Source organism: Camelus dromedarius, chromosome 16 (genome assembly GCF_036321535.1).
Source record: "Camelus dromedarius isolate mCamDro1 chromosome 16, mCamDro1.pat, whole genome shotgun sequence".
Lineage (NCBI taxonomy): Eukaryota > Metazoa > Chordata > Mammalia > Artiodactyla > Camelidae > Camelus > Camelus dromedarius.
The window spans coordinates 44,622,456-44,639,889 of record NC_087451.1 but is presented as its reverse complement, the minus strand read 5'-3'; the positions used below and the strand labels follow the sequence as shown (position 1 = coordinate 44,639,889).

The 17,434-nt window shown below is 47.0% G+C and overlaps 1 protein-coding gene across 1 annotated transcript; it reads right to left on the bottom strand.

The window, feature by feature from the left end:
* Window positions 1-472: 472 nt before the first annotated feature.
* LOC105094436 (lysozyme-like protein 6) lies at window positions 473-4,146 on the bottom strand. The gene is made up of 4 exons (XM_064494893.1): window positions 3,948-4,146; window positions 2,850-3,008; window positions 1,884-1,962; window positions 473-576 (listed from the first exon to the last, which is right to left on the bottom strand). The coding sequence occupies exons 1-4, from the start codon at window positions 4,084-4,086 to the stop codon at window positions 507-509; spliced, it is 447 nt and encodes a 148-aa protein (XP_064350963.1). The 5' UTR covers window positions 4,087-4,146; the 3' UTR covers window positions 473-506.
* Window positions 4,147-17,434: the final 13,288 nt, after the last annotated feature.

The following is a 17,434-nucleotide window of genomic DNA, read 5'->3' as shown; positions in this document are numbered from 1 at the left end:
GGAATAACTTTGATCCTGATACTGTTTCAAACCAATAATTATAGATTTTATTACCATTGTATTCATTGTATGTACCTATTCCTTGTCTCCATTATGCACGTGTGTCTCTGCTTCCCCAGCTGGATTATGAACAACAGTTAATGCTTTCTCTTCTCGTCCGTAGCACACTCCTACTCTATTAGGTACTCAAAGACACGTGGAGTTAATAATGAATAAATTAACACAGTCTTTGCACAAGGAATGCTTTAATAATTCCAAAAATATAGAAACTTCTTCATTACAGTCTTCTTGGTTTGCAAATGACAGTCAGGGAACCAGGGGCCTGGGCCTGGACGGGAACGGGGACGAAGCCCTAGAACCCATTTATTTCTGGGGCTCTGGTCAGTTTTACTTGTAAACGGGAAGGGAAGAAAACAGGAAGTGGAGGCAAGAGGCAGAAGAAATGAAGAATTCTGAAGTGAGGAGAGGAATTCTGGAGTGACTCCACCACAGGCCTGTCCCCTGCCTCATCCCAGGTGGCATCCTGTCATCCAGTAGGAGAGTGGCCGGCCCGCACAGTGCAGCCTCCATTTTACCCTGAGGAGAGAAAAGCCTGGTTCTTGCTTCCACCTGACCAGCTGCTCCCCTGCCCACGTGACCCGGAACTTAGTGAGGCTTCAGCACAGAGCGAAGCCCAGCATCCCCTTCATTCCCAGCAGTCTAATCTGTCCTTCTTTGGCCCCTCTGATTCTTCCTTTCAATTCCCTTATCCGTGTTGTTTGCCCTCTTCCCCCATTCAGTTTGCTTCCATATATATTTTTTAATAGATACACTGAGGATTGATTGCAGGACCTCCTGCATGCTAAGCATACACTCTACCCCTGAGCTCTACACCCCCCCATAGGCTTTTAAAATTTTATTATTATTATTATTATTATTATTATTATTATTTATTATTATTTGCTTCCACATTTTTGAATCTTTATCTCCCTCTGAAGGAGGAGAGCACTGTGTTACAGGGCTGAGAGTAATTGGAAAAAAAAAAAAACCCAGGGGCAACCACTGACTTTCTCTCCATAATAGTCATCAATGTCCCTTCTTTTGCATGTGTTTTTAGAGAATGCAAGGCACTTAACTCCTTCCGTTTTTTCAGTTTCCCATATTATTTATATATCTAGTTTGAAGGTCAGAGAAGTTAAGTAACCATCCCAACGTCCACCGTTGGTAAGCTGACAGCTGGGGTGTCTGCCCAGCTGATGAACAACACACTTATTCTAGAAAGTGTTGCAGCCAGTTATGGAGAGAGGGCCCTGTGGCAGCCAGATTTCTATTACTTCACTGCTCCCAGGCCTACGGCTGATTGAGTCAAGTGGGGACACGGGGTCTGAGCTGAACCCATCAGATTCTCTACCTCAAGCACTGGGACTGGGACTGAGCCTAGCCAGGCTCTGTGTGGTTGCCTGGGACATTAGCCCATAGATTCAGGGCAGACATTGTCTTGTGGATGGTAGAGCGGAGAAAGATGGTCTGTAGAGGAAGTCGTAAAGCAAATACAGCAAGAGAAGCAGAAACCTGTCAAGGAAAGCTTGCTGATGGTTTCCAGCCCTGCTTCCGTCCTCTTCCTGAGGCCCAACCTCACCCCTTGTGTGGGCTCAGTAAGACCCCTTGTCCTCTCAGAACAAACTCCTTCAGTTAGCGCAGGCGGTTCTGTTACTGCAGCCAAAAGAGTTTGGTTTAACACAGAGTCAGAGGAAGAGCCAGGTCCCAGCGTTCCAAGCCCTGCCACTAGCCCACATCTTACTAGACATAGAAGACACCTAGGCCTAGCCTAGTGTCCCTTTCTCTGTCAGCACATCTTTCTTAAGACCCTACCCACTAGCTTAGTCCCACAGAGTCCTCCTCACCAGTTCTTCATGCCCCCTGCTCCGGACACAATCTTTTTTGCACAGTTGATGATTGGGAGAAGGTTGGGGCTCAGCAGTTCTGAAACGAAGAGGGAGAGTACTGGTGAGAGCACAGGGGACAGTCCCGAATACTGAGGCGGTCACTGGCTCTCCCCTCACAGGCATGTGCCACCCGGAGGCTGAGTACTTCCAGATGGGGCGGGCCTCCCTCCTAGAGGCCCACTGGGGCATCCATACAATGGCTGCTGGAGGTTGGGGGGGTGGCTGCGGGTGGGGGCAGGAGGGACAGGAAGCCTGAGATTTGGGCTGGTTTGCTACCATACTTCCTAGCCAGAGTAGATGGTGGTTCACCCCTAGGTTTGGAGGTTTCTAGGGAAAGCACAGGGACCACGGTAAAATCATGCTTAAGGAGGGAGGCTCTTCAGGTGAACAAAGGAGGAGATAAGGGACAGAGTCATGGACCCATGGAGCCTCCTGGATCAGCTCTGAGTGGGGAGTTTGCCCTTGGCCTTTGGTTAGACTGTTAGCCAAAGACAGTACTGCTTGGTGGTGAGAGCTGAGCTTTCAGGGCCACCAGTTTGGCATTTGGCACTGGTTCTATGAGCCTCAGTTTTCTCATCTGTAAAGTGGGGATCATACTAGTCAATATTGCATGGCAGTTTGGATGAAATGAGCTATGCATGTAAAGTGCTGAGGACATAATCCACTCTCAAAAAATGCTGGCTGCTGCTGCTGCTCTACCACTGCTGGCTGTGCGAGCCTATCTGGAGCCTGCAGAACACCGTGGCAACTCCTACAGATGCACAATTAGGGACACAAGTCAAACCCTCTGCTCAGTAAAGGGATTCCCTGATTCTTTGAGCCACCCCACTGGGGTCTGCTCCAGGCTTTGCATAGGAAGGGAAATCCTGTGCATAGAGCCTGGTCACCTCTCTCACCTCTCCCACCCTGGGGCCCCAGCCAGACCTTGACAGTCCACGTGGCAAATGTTTTCCGTGTGACTCTGGTAATCGTTGCACCAGTAGTGGCTGTTGATCTGGAAGATGCCGTAGTCAAAGCTGCCATCGGTATTTTCATCTACCTTTGTTATGTTGAAGGCACTTTCCAAGAAAGCCAGGCACAGCCCTTAGAACAGGGAGAAGAGGGTTTTTAGAGGGGGCTAAGCTGAGGGAGAAGGGAGATGCAGGAGGAAGGGAGATGAGGAACCGGAAGAAAGGAGCAAGGCCCTAGAGGCTAGATGGGGCTTGCGGGCTACAAACACCCATTAGCGTCTCCTCTCATCCTTCAGTCCATCCACCCACCCATCAGCACAACCGCCCATCTGTCCACCTGTCTATCCGTGCTTTCTGCCCTTAATGACCACCTACTGTGTGCCAGAAACTGTGCAAAGCCCAGGGAGGGACATTGAGCTGGATCAAATGCAGATGCTGCCTTCAAGGCATCTATAGGGTAAGAATGAAGCTATGTGCCTAAAAAACCCACAAAGCAAGATGAAAGGAGAGAGTGCTATGAGAGAGATGTGCACAAATTCTGGGCAGAAGGGCGATTTCTCTACCTTGGAGTAGGATAAAGCCTTTACACTGGCTGTTTCCTCTGTCTGGAATGTTGTTCCTCCAGATGTTTGAGGGACCAGGTCCTTTACTCTGTTCAGCACTGCTCAGTGTCACCTCCTCAGAGAGGCCTTCCTTGACTTCTTCTAGAAATTGTCACCTATCACTCCCCCTGCTTTATTCTTCTGCATAGCATTTATCACCACCAGGAAGTCCTTCATATATTTGTATGTTTCTGTTTATTGCTCTCTCTCCCCCTAGAATGTGAACACTGTGAGGGAAGGGGCTGTGCTGATATCTATACCCCCAGTGTCTGAAAGAGTTCCTGGGACACACTAAGTGCTCACTTAATAATCATTGAACAAATACGCAATGCTGGGGAAGGCTTCTTGGAGAGGGCTGTTTTTTGAACTTGACTTTGGAAAACAAGTGACAGAAAAAGACAGCTGGCCACGAAGGGCATGACCGGGAGAGGAGGCACGGTGGGGGTGGGGGTGGGAGGGATGGCACTCACAGTCATTCAGGGAGTAGCCCTCAAACCCATCCAAGTCCTCCTCATGCAGCACCTTGGCCAAGTCACAGCGGCTGATGAGGCTGGCCTGATTTATGGCCAGCAGGCAGCTGGCCAAGGAGACGAGCAGCAGGCCGGGCATCCCCGGCGGGGAGGAGGCGCAGTGGAGGGCGTGCGGTGGCGGGCCGGCGGGTCCCAGGGTCTCCCAGACTGCCTGCTGGTTTGCTCCGAGGGCCTGAGGAATATGGAGAGAGCAGCCAAATGTCCTCGCTCACTCACAGCTCTCCACCTGGCTGTTTTCAGCCTCTTTCCTCTCATTTATTATTTTATAAATACTCTTTTATTGCAGAAAATCATAAACATTTACAAAAGGAGAAAGAATAGTGTCATGACCCTCCACGTACCCATTGCCAGCTTTAGCAGTTAAAAACCAAGGCCAATCTCCTTTCATCTGTAGAGCTCCACCTTCTTTTTAGTTGTTCTCACCCTTAGGATGGGTGCCCAGCTTGGGGCAGCATTTGGGTACAGGGCAGTGGAGTGAGGTGGGCGAAGGAGATGAATGAGAACTGCCTTTCATTAGTATTTGTGAGCTTGTATTTGCTTATGTGCTTTCAGAGGAAGGGCTAAGACACTGGACGCTGATCACCCCCAACCCCACACCCCACGTGACACGTGACACGTGACTCTCCCTAAGGGGATGCCCTGCCTTATGCAGTTCATGGGGGATGGTTATAGGTTCTATTCTTTTTTTTTCCATTCAGAAGTGCATATCATAAAGCAAGCAAGAATGATCTAGTTGTAGAAATAACCCTCACTTTCACTCTGAGTGTGTGTCAGTCAGACTAATTCATTTAAAGTGTACAATTCAATCATTTTCAGAGAACTGTGCAACTAATACCAGAGTCAATTTTAGAACATTTTCTCTGTGTGTGTGTGTGTGTGTGTGTGTGTGTGTGTGTGTGTGTAGGAGGAGGAGGAGTGAAGAGCAAGGGCTCTGGATTCCCATTGCCTGCTTTCAAAGGCTGGGCTGCTGTGTGACCTTGGGCAACATACTTAACCTCTCTGGGTCTCCTTTGTGAAATGAAGATATGCTAATACCTACTTGTTAGGCTTATTGTGATGACTGAAGGAAATAATAAGTGCCCAGATCGTGGTTTCACTTTCCCCCCCTCTGAATGGGAACCAGGACTCCAGGGAAAATGGCTGATTCCCAGGCTGGAGTAGGAAAGGGCACAAGATAAATCTGGATTATTTTGTGCAGAAAGTAAGGAAGTGCTCAAGTTAAAGACTGAGGCATGTCAAATGGACATGAGAGCCAGCTCAAAGGGGTACCCACTGGGCAAATCTGGAACAGCATTTTTGGGTAACAGCTTTATTGTGATGTAATTCACAATATATAATTCACATACCATACAGTTAATTCATTTAAAGTGTACAATTCATTTTCACAGAATTGTGCAACTAGCACAACAGTCAATTTTAGAACATTCTCATCAACCCAAAAAGAAACCCCATATCCATTAGCAGTCACTCCCCATTCCACTTCCCTCCAGCCTATGGCAACCACTAACCTACTTCCTATCTCTAGAGCTTTGCCTATTCTGGATGTTTCCAAAAAATGAAGCCACATACTTAGTGTGGCCTTTTGTGTCTAGCTTCTTTCACTTAACATAATGTTTTCAGGGTTCATCCATGTTATAGCATATACCAGGATTTCTTTCCCTTTCATGGCTGAATAATATTCCATTGTACGGATATACCACAGTTAGTTTATGTATTCATCAGTTTATGGACATTTGAGTTGTTTCTACTTTCTGGCTATTATGAATAATGCTTTTATGAACATTTGTGTAAAATTTTTTGTGTGGACAAATGTTTCCATTCTTTGGGATATATACCAAAGTGTGGAATTGCTGGGTCACATGGTGACTTAAAGTTTAAACTTTTGAGGAATTGCTGGACTTCCAAAGTGGCTGCACCATTTTACATTCCTATCAGCAATATGTAAAGGTTCCAATTTTTCCACATCTTCAACAACACTGTTATTATCTGTCTTTTTGATCAAAGCTATCCTAATGGTATGAAGTAGTGTCACATTGTGGTTTTGATTTGCACATGCCTGATGGCTAATAATGTTGATCATCTTTACATGTGCTCTTTGGCCATTTGTATATCTTTGGGAAAATGTCTATTCAGATCCTGTGCCCATTTTTTTAGTTGGATTGTTTGTCTTTTCCTTATTGAGTTGTAATGTTCTTTATATATTCTGGATATTAGAACCTTACTGGATACAATGATTTGCAAATATTTCCTCACATTCTGTGAGTTATTTTTCACTTACTTGACAATATTCTTTGAGACACTAGAGTTTTAAATGCTGTTGAAGACTGATTTATTGGTTTTTTTCTTTTGTTGCATGTGTTTTTGGTATCATATCTGAGAAACCAATGCATGATGGTTTCTGAGTTAATCTGGAACAATTTGATCATCAAAATAAATAATGATAGTGACAGATAATAACACATTGACTGAGATAAGAATCCTTGAGTTCTTAACAGTAATAAATAGGCAAATAGATACATAATGGGGATAAAGGGGGTGCGCTTCCTGACAATAAAATTGAGTGATAATGTGGAAGTAGTCATGAAGTAGGAAAATCACCATTCTGAAACCATCATAGGTCAGTTTGAACAAGAAAAAATCATCAGTAGATGCTAAATCCGAGGTGGTGGGATGCTTGATGAAGAATGGGGTATGGAAATGGTCTTAAAGTGTCTCCCATAGAGTGCATATTAGTGGCATGAGAAAAACAGTGACACTACAGTGAAGAAAGCAGACAGGATTTTGACCTTGTAATCAAAATTAACACCACCAGTGAGGGGCACAGAGCGATTACGTTCCTCCAGATGGGATTCCCTGAGAAGGAAACACATCACTTACGTAGTATTCTGCTCAGGGATGCATAACCTTGAGGGGACATCAGACAAAGCCAACCTGAGGGAAAATTTGCAAAATAACTGGCCTATATTCTTCAAAATGGTCAATGCCACAAAAGCATAGAATGAGGCTATTTCTAGCAGTAGGCGTGTGTGTGTGTGTGTATCTTTCCCCTTAAACTAGACCCTGAGGGTTCCTCCACCCACTGGCTTCACGAGTCAGGCAGCTTCTGCTTGGACCAGATGGCTGCCCTGATGCCCTGTTTCCTCAGGGATGTTTTATTCTGTTTTCTAAGACTCACCACAGCAGCCTGTGCTTGTGACCATTCTTTTGCTTCTCTTTCCCACCCTAGAGTTGCCAGATTAAGCAAATAAAATTACAGGATGCCCAGTTACATTAGAATTTCAGACAAACCACAAATACTTTTACAGTATAAACATGCCCTGTGCAACCATATTCTTCCCTGACTCAGTAGGTTCCTTCAGAGACAGGTGTCACTGAGCCTCACAAAGCAGGGAGCCCCATCTCTGCCCCTGAAGCCCCGTCTTGGGGTTCCCTTGGGGAAGACAGTGGTTCTGGCAGGTGTGCACCGACCTTCCCTCTCCAAGCTTACCTCTCTCCTATCCTTCTCTGGCCCCAGGTCCCACCTCCTCTTCCTCAGGAACTACCCTTTAGCCCCACCCTGCTCACCACTCTCCATTGTCTAAAGATGGCAGGAGTACTGGGCCACCCCCACCTTCTAGAACCCCAGTTCTGTGACGTCATCACTCTCCAGGGAATACTCTGGTCTTAACCACGAAAACTGGCTCAGCCTTGAGGTCTACCCTATCTTCAGGCAGAAGTGGCAGGCGGGCCTGGGGGGATTGCTGACACTGGGAGGCAGACCGCAGGGTGGGACAAGGTAGAGGGCGCTGGCTGATCTCTCTGCCCCTCCCTTCCCTTCTGGGAACAGGACTATCTGTGAGGCAACTCCTTCCCCCATGGGGTTTTAGTGGGGCTGTCAGTCACAGGGCCCTGCCCTCCATGTGACAAGGTATGCCCAGGCTGCAACCAGTATATCTTGACTTGAAATTAAGCAGAGCAGCTCAGCTTCTTACAGGAAGCCTTGGGTGTAGGGCTAGAGGCTGACAGTTTGGAATCCTGTGGATACAGCCCATCTGAGAGACCAAGCCTCCTTGAAGAGGAGACAGAATTCCAGTCCCAGGGTCCACTCTTTCTGCAAACTAAACACGCTCTAGTTCTTACTGCAACCTTGCGATTCAATAAAGGTCCCTTCTTGTGTAAACACGTTAGAGTTGGGTTTCTGTCACTTGCAACCAAAGAGACCTGCCTAATAGAGTCAGCATGGGGCTAACCATCCTTGGAGTGGTGACCTGGCAACCTGTTACCTCTCCATGAAGGCCACACATGCTAGCAACATAAGTCACCAAGGAAATCTGGGAGATACTTCCAGCAACTGCAGCAAAAGGGAGACAAGAGAAAGTTTTGTTACTGATCCTCACCCCACCCTTGGAGACAGGTTGATAGGGTCTGACAGGAAGTAGGAAGAGCTTTCTAAGTGGGCAGTGCTGCCCTGTACCCTCCATCTCTGGACTTCCCTCCCCAGCAGGACAGCAACACATTACATCTTGGGATGTGAAGCCAGCAGGACTTGGGTGGAGGTAGAACCCTTGGAAGAGGGCATTCTCAGGGTGCCACCTCATGAGGTACTGCTTGTGACCAAAAATCTACAGGTGCTTCAGCTGACCCAAATAACCTCGTCTGTGCAGAATTAGAGCCCTGGGCGGAAGGAGAGGTTTCCGTAGCCCAGGTCCACATACTGGAAATTGGGCCAACGTGGGGGTTCCCTGCAGCTTAAAGTCTTAGAGGGGATGATGACAGCTCTCAAAGGGGAACCTGAGGGGCCCTCTACCCTCCACCCACCCAACTGTGACAGACATGAGCCCTGGTTGGCTTCCTACCCAGTTAAGGAACAGGAAAACCCAACCTGGGGTCCATGAATAAATTCAGGATGTCGCAGCCTAGGGCAAGAAAACATGGAGGCCACAGATCATCCGTCTATATAAACATTTACAAGTTATAAATCAAGCTAACAAGCTGTCAACTGAAGGTTATGTTTGTAGTAGAAGGTTCTAAAGCCTTGTTGCCTCCAAAGCATTGCTGAACACTTTCTTCCATAAAATCGTATTCTGGCTCCTGAGAGAGGCCCCAGTGGGACTGGGAAGTGCCAACGCCTGCTGCTGGCCCTGAGACCTTGGGGAAAGGAAGACAACTTATGTCCCTGCTCAGGAAAGTGCAATGGAAGCTCCTAGATTGTGCTATGAAAGTAAGATAAGAGGAATGCAAATGTGCCTTTGAAAAATTAAATATGGACCTTAGTGAATGAGTCTGGATCATTAATAGGCTGGATGGTGGTCTAAAATCCCATGGTGGTCCAGTCTAAACACAGCATTCACATAACTCAGAAAGAAGCATGCTACCCTGATGGTCAGCCCTGTGAGAAATGAATCTTTCCACTGAGTTAAAACCTGCCTGTGTCCACCTTCTCTGCTCAATCTCAGGCCCCACGCATCATCCACACAAAACTGTACCCTCCTGCATGGGATGGCCAACTGCCGGCCATGGGAGCCAAACCAAAATTTCTGGCAAAGAACCGGGTTCATGTAATTGTGTGTATAGGTCAAGCATCTGACTACATCATTATATGTTCCAGTGTGATCATGGCTGAGCATCTACATGGGACTTACCTATTATTGTATTACTTTCCTTCAGTTTCTCTTTTATATGATAGTAGTGCAACCGAGTCCTAACTCGTTCTGCTCAGAGAACAACAGGACAATAAATTGGGAGACGAGGTGTTAGGGCAAGGAATAGTGACTATTCAGAAAGCCAGCAGGCTGAGAGGATGGCAGACTAATGTCTTGGAGAACCACCCTGCTCCAGTCAGAATACAGGCTCCTTTTACACAAAAAAATAGGGGAGGGGGTGTGGTTGGTTGTTGCAAACTTCTTGCTGTAGGAATTCTTTGCTCCCACAGCTGTCCACGTGGGCCAGGTCGTGGTGCTCCTGCAAAACCTCCAACAAAACAAGGTTATTTTCTATTATGCAACTTGTTATATTTACATAAGTGCAGAAGTGTTAATATCTTAAAGATCAGAGCCTTGAGAAAAGGCTCTCCTGTTTACCAGACAGGCTAAAGGCAACATCGTTTTACAAAAGGCGTAGAGCCAGTAAGAATAAACCCAGAAAAAAGGGCACAGTGGTTAAAACCAAAGGAACAGATACAACATAGAGTCAGATCTGCTCTCCTCTGTTACAGTAGGGCATTATATTAATTTTTAAATTTATCCTCATTCTGAATCGATAAACTGCAGTACATTCATATGATGAAATACTACACAGCAATAAAAAAGGAATGAACTATTGGTACTCACAACAACATGGATAAATTTCAAAGTAATTATGCCAAATGAAAGAAGCCAGGCCAAAAAAAAAAAAAAGAGTATATACTGTACTATTACATTTACAGAAAACTCTAGAAAATGTAAGCTAACCTACAATGGCTGAAAGCCGCTCAGTACTTACTTGGGGTGGGGAATTGGAAAGGAGGACAGGTAAGTTCTGGAGGTGATGCAGATGTTCACTGTCTTGGTTGTGATGATGGTTTCTTGGGTATAAAACATATATCAAAAACTATCAAATTGTACACTATAAATATGTCATTTGTAGTATGTCAATACCTCAATAAAGTGCTTGAAGTTTTAAAAAATTACTATAATTACATGAAATATATTTTATGAAAAGGGAGTTACGGGTCTGTCATGGTTGAGAACCCCGGCATCAGGAAAATCCAGAAGTGGAAAAATGTTTCCCACATGCCTGTTCTCAGGTCAACTCGCTGTGCAATTTATCCAGTGGCCACTAGAGGCCAGCAGCGGCCCATGTACAGGAAATCGGGGCTGGGGTGGGCAACAACACTTCTTAAAAGAATTCCCTCCTCAATGCTTGCTAGCCCGGGAAGTGGGCATTAATCACCCAATTTGCATGTAGTAGAGCTGGGATTTGGGCTGTGATCTCTTTGGCTCCTGATTCCACCTTGTTGGTCCAAGAGACCTCCCTGCGCTACCACTTGTCCTGTCTCCACTGGGTGGGCAGCCACACCACACACACATCCACGGGCTCAGGGTGCCCTCGGTGCTGGCCTTCTACCCGACCTGAAACAAGGCAGGGTTCCACTGTCAGACACTGCAACATCACAGGCTTAGCCAACCAGGCTGAAGAATGAAGCACTGGAAAGGCCGTTTTTATAAAGGAGAGGGAAAGGAGAGAAGGTTTAATTAGAGGTGGGGAGGTGATGGTGGAGCACCAGTGGGGTGCTGCAATGGAGGCCTCCCCCCCCCCAAAAAAACTGATACTAATGTCTATTAAGCCCTCCTAGAGCATGAGGCATGATGCAGTGCGTGCAGTGAATCATTTCATCTTCACAGCACTCTTGGAAATTATCTGCAGAGAGGTTAAGTAACACACCCAAGGCCACAGAGCTGGCAGGAGAGAGAGCAAGGATTTGAATGCAGCTTTGGCACGAGCGTGGTGGGTGTGGCTGCCACTCTGTACTGCTCACTTTCATGGGCTTGTCTTTCTTGCTCTTTGGAGCTGGGGCATTACTGAGTCCACGTGCTAAATTGGTTGGTGTTGGTAGCGGGTGGTGGGTATTTTAGTTTAACCTTCTGGAGATAAAGCTCCTGATACTTTAAGAGAATTTTAAGCCCCTGCGATGGTCCAGGAGGGAAGTCCTCCCTCTTACTTATTGAGATTTATTGAGCATTTACAATGTGGGCATTTCAGTGGTAAGGTTGATACTTCCTTAGTGATGCTGTTGGAAGAGCAGCTGGGCAGAGGCCAGCAACAAGGAATTGAGGGGCAGGTGACATAAGGATCCAGTGATACTCATTTGTGCCCACGAGAGTGTGTCAAAGGCAGCAGGAACCCACCTCAACTGGAGTCCTGAGTAGGTGACCAGACCAGGACGTAGGCCCAGGGAACTCACCAGAAGGCCCCAGTCATCAGGAAAGGCTAAACCATCCTGGTGAAGAGATAACTCCTGCACGTGGTTGATGGGTGATAAGGTCTTCCAGCAGTTTCTTTCTTGGACAGCTATTCCCTTGGCTTTGGACCTGCCCACCTGGGATCCTGCAGCTTGATCCTCCAAGCAAGGTGCCTCGGGGAGGTGGCCTCTTCTGCTCCAGGCTCTTCAGAGCCCAGCAGCTCTGGGCTTCTGCCCATCCCACTGCTTTTATGCTCTTATGGACACGTGGTAGGGGGGTCACAGGCACCCAGTAAAGGCTGCAGGGCTGCACAGGTGAGGACAAAGCAGAAGGAGGCCAGGCTCAGGCTGCTGCAGACCCATTGGGCCGGACTGCTTCATTTCACAGGTAGGGAAACTGAGGGCTGGGGAGGGGAAAGGACCAACCAAGGCCACACACGGGGTGCGCTAATGGCCGAGCTGGGGGCAGGACTCCCACGGTAGTCTCCGTCCCCATCCTCCCCAACCTTATTTCACACTAGCTCCTTGCCACTGTGTAGTTCCTTGTACTCCGTCCATTGTTCTTCACTCATCTTTCTTAAAACAATAATGTCTTTCTTAAAACAAGAATTCTTTAATATCATTACATATTCAGTAGACCAGTGTTCAAATTTCTTGTTTTTATGTCAAAAGGCATTTTTTAACAGTTAGATTAAATAAAGATCCAAATAAGATGCACTCGGTTGTGATGGGCTGATGTCTCTTCAATCTCTTTTTAATCCACAGGTTTCTCTTTCATCTTTCTCTTTTTCCTTGCAATTTATTATTGAAGAAGGCAGGTCATACATCCTATAGACTGTCCACAGTCTGGGCTTTGAGGATTACAAACCCATGAGGTAGTTTAACATATTGCTCTGTCTTTTATAATTCCTGTAAATTGACAGTTGAGTCTAGAAGCTTGATTAGATTAAAATCACAGTAGGTGTTGTGTTCTTCCATCAAAGGGACATAATGTCTAGTTGGCTTCCTTCTCATGACATTAGCAGCTGTTGATGCCCAAAGCCTGGACCCAGTCATTCCTGGGGGTGAGGGGCACGGTGAAACATGGTGATAATTCTATCTTTCCTCCTTCATTTATTAGCTGGATTTTTTCTATAAAGAGAAACTTACCCTCATCTACTATTGGTTACCCAGGGTATTATCTCATGAATTCTGTGAGGATTCGGGGGAGGGACATGTGATTATCTCCATTTCTGTATGAGCACACTGCACTGGAGAACTGTCCAGCTGAGCCTCAGTCAACCCACGGAATCATAATAAATAATTAGATGGGTTGTTTTAAGGCCCCAAATCAGGCCCATGGGTGGCAAGCCCAGGCCTAAGGGCTCCTGAGCCCTTATCTCCCTCCGTAGGTGGAAAGACCCGCCCAGAATCTTAAACATCATCCAGCTTAGCCTCGTCCTGTTCCGATGGGGAAGCTGAGGGCACGTGAGGCGTAGTGACTCACGCAGACTTGCACATGTAACCAAGGTCATGGGCATACGCTTAAAGGAAACCCTGAAATTCCCTGGGACCAGTTCCAGGGCCTCGGGCGGTTGTGTCTGCCATTCTCACTCCACAGCCTGTGCTTGTACCCGCTGTGCTAGGTCCGTCCCTCCACCGTGTCTGTCTTACTGTTGTGTCCTCAGTGCCGAAGACAGACGCTTGACGAGTATCAACTGCTGAATGTGTGCATGAAGGTGCCATGGTTTTTATGTCTCAGGAACTGGCTCCTCATGGACCTGTCACCTGGAGAAGGTACCGTAGACATCGATCCCGCAGCAGATGTTCAGAGAGCAGCCAGCCTGTCAGGCACAGGGCAGGTGCCAAGGGTAAGAGGATGAGCGGGAAGAGAGAAGCAGTAGGGCTCACTCTCAGAAAGCGACAGGAGCAGTGGGCTATTCTCCACTCTGGCAAGAGGCAAGCCCTGCCACATACGATCCTGCAGGCAGCAGGGGTAGGGCACACCAGCACACGGGAGGGCCCAGCCACTGAGATGGGTTGGTGGCAGAACTCCAGTCTGCAGGAGGAGCAGGCGGGACCCTCATCCTCACACTGGGCAGGTGACCAATGCAGGAACTCAGGCCAAGGATCAAGTCAGAAGCCCTGAGTATTAGTTAGGATTAAGTTGGGTTGAGAAGAATGTAAAACCTTAAATATCATTGTCTCAGACAGGGTAGGAGTTCATATTAAGAAACCCCAAACGAGGGAGTCAGTCCTCCACCAACAGCATGCTCCATGGTGCAAAGGAAATAACAGAGATGACCCAGGCTCCCCTGTCTCATTGCTCTTCTGTTTTCAGTCATGACTTTGATCCCTGGCATAAAATGGCTGCTGGAACTCAGCCTTTCCATGCCATATTCCAGGTAGCAAGAACAAGTAGGGGAAGAAGAAGAGCACTCTCCTTTTTCAGGGCAATTCCCAGAATTGTGCAGAATATGTCACTTACATTCTATTGGCCCAATCTGAGTCACGTAATTAGACCTAGCTCCAAATGACAATGGGAAATACAATCTTCGTTTCATACATCCATGGGTCCAGCTAAAAACCAGAGAGTCTGTAAGTGAAGATCAGAAGCCATGTGTCCAGTGACTCAAATTATGATACAGGACAGAAGTCAGCAGGGGCCTCACAGCTTGGGCCCAGGTGCTGGGCTGTAGCTGTTTCCATCCCTGCTGCCCTAGGCCCCAGGGCGTGGGCAGGATGGCGTTCTGTGAGTCCAATTGTGGGGAGGGAGGAGGTGTAGAGCCAATAGGGCCTGACTGTCCGTGTATACCTCCTGCTGCGGCAACAGTGGGCCTTTCCCAGCTCAGCATAGCGTCAGCCCTGCCTGTTGTCGAGGACAGGCACAGACTCAAAGGCCAACAACTGCTCAGTGCTGTAAGAAGCATCTTCAAGATGATGAGTCCAGGGCCACAGACTGCCTTTTCCCAGGAGACAGTGATGTGGCTGAAGACAACTGCCTTTTTTTCTTTATTTAAAAAAGAAAATTAAAAAAAAATTACTATAAAATAACATGCACATAGAAAAGCACCCAAGTCCACAGCACCCAGACCGGGAAGGAGAACATTATCACAACCGCCAAGGGCCCCATGTGTCCCCTTCCAGCTACTACCCACTGGCCCTCCTCCCAGCTCCACCCTTTCCACCCCACCCCCTCCAATGTCCACCCCCACTCCCAGCATTTAAAAATCTTTCTAGCTGATCCCACAGTTAATGTTGAGAATCATTGCTTTTATAAGAATGGTTATCTAACTTTGCTGCACAGTCCACCGTGATAGAAGAGGGAACAGAGACAGCTAGGAGGCAGTGTGGTACAGTGGAGAAAATTAGGGGCCAGACAAGCCTGCCAGTTATTGGCTGTGTGACCTTGACTGAGTCCCTTCACCTTCCTGAGCCTCACCTGTGAACTGGGAATATCGTCACATGATTGGCAGAGTTGAAGTGGAGACGTAGAGGGTGTAAGCCCAGGCACATGTAGGGTCGATAAATGGCAGCTACAACTGTCATTTTTATTAAAGGGGAGCAGCCCCGGGAAGACTGGAAAGCCCTTCTTTCTTCATGCAGATGGGCCCCAACCTGAGGATGGTGAGCACAGGCTATGTTGATAGAGGGTCAACAGGCTGTGCTGATGAGAAGCCAGGGCCTTTCTAGGGAGCACAGGAAAATTCCACGGGCAGCAGAGATTCCAAGCCAAGGCCAGTGAGAGGTGGCTGCCGGCTGGCACAGCTTCAGCAGCACCGGGGACCAGCAACTGGGGATGAACTTGGGCAAGCCCAGTTTTGGCAAAGCCAATCCCTCTCCTTCAGCCAGAAGAGCAAGACGCTGGCTACAGACTCTGACTCTGAGAGCTGCTTGTTGAGGAAGAAGCGACCTTTGTCAAGCACCTACTATGTGCCAGAGGCTGCACATTCGTGCCTTCAATCCCGAGAGGTGGGCAAACTCATCCCATTTAACCCTTGAGGAGCCTGACGCTTAGAGGCAGCAACTCGTGCCTGACTCATAGAGCACTGGTGTCACCAAGAGGCTGGGACCCGCCTCCCCACTGGTCTGCAGTGCCAGCACCCCTACAGGTGTGCTGTGTACACAAGTGACCTGCAGACTCCTTATTTGATTAGATGCTCATTCCTGTATTTTTCCCCAAAACGAAAAGTGTATGACTTCTTAAGCTGATGACTTTCTTTTCTTGTACTTATTACAAGATAGACTGTTCACTTTAGAACACACAGAAAATGCAGATAATCAAAAGAAAAGTATCAAAATCTCTCATAGCCCCATCCTACAGAGAGGAGCACGTCAGTGTTTTGGCATCTGTTGTTTGTATACGTGAGTGTGTGTGTGTGCGTGTGTGTGTGTGTGTGTGTAGACATTTACCCAAAAGAGTCATATAGTACACTCTGTTAGATAATTGCTTTTTTTTTTGACAGTTTGTTGCTTTTTTAATTTTTTTAACTTTTCTTACAAAAATTTAGATGTTTACCAATACAGTCTTATTTTGGTTTTGTTTTTAATGCTTTTTGTCAGTGTTTTTCTTCCATTTTAAGGTCTCAAACAGCAGACACTGAACAGCAGTCCCTCATTGCTGGCAAAGGTCAGTCCCCAAGGTGCTACTCAGGGCTCAGCAACGGGACAGGGCACCATGGCCCTGGGTCAGAGGTGGATAATCTGCTTTTCTTCACTTAATAATACAGTTGACCCTTGAACAAAACAGGTTTGAACTGTGCAGATCCATGTATGTAAGATTTTTTTTCAGTATAAGGCAGGTTCCATATTCACAGATATGGAGGGTGACTATGGGACTTAAGCATCCAGGGATTTTGGTATCTGTGGCGGGTCCTGGAACCAATTCTCTGCGGATACTGAGGGATGACTGTATATAGTGGATGTATTTCTGTGTCATTGAATAATCTTCTACAACAGCGGCTCTGAGTTAGAACTCTCCAGGAAAGCTTAACAAATATTATTGTGTGGGTTCCACCCCCAGGCAGATTTAATGGTTTGGGATGGGTTGGTCTATGGGAATTTTAAGACTCCCCAGGTGGTTCCAATGTGTAGTAAGCTGGACAGCCCTCGTACCACAGCATCATTTTCCCATAGTGGCCTTGCATTCTCTTTGCTGAAAGGATGCACTGTGATTTGACCAATCCCTTATCCTTGGACACTCAGTTTGGTTCCAATTTTCATCTTCATAAATCAGGAGTTAGCAAATTTTTTCTGTAAAGGACCAAATAGTATATTTTAGCCTTTATGGATTATAAGGTCTCTATTTAACCCTGCCATTGTAGCACAAAAGCAACCACAGACAGTGCATACATGAATGAGCATGGCTGTGTTCCAATAAAACTTTATTGGCAAAAACACGTGGTGGCCAAATTTAGCCAGTGTGCTATAAGCAGCACTGTAGTGAGTCTCCCCGAAGCTCAACCTTCTCGTATGAAATGATTATTTTCTTGGCATAGTGACTTTCATGTATAATATATAGAAATGTTAA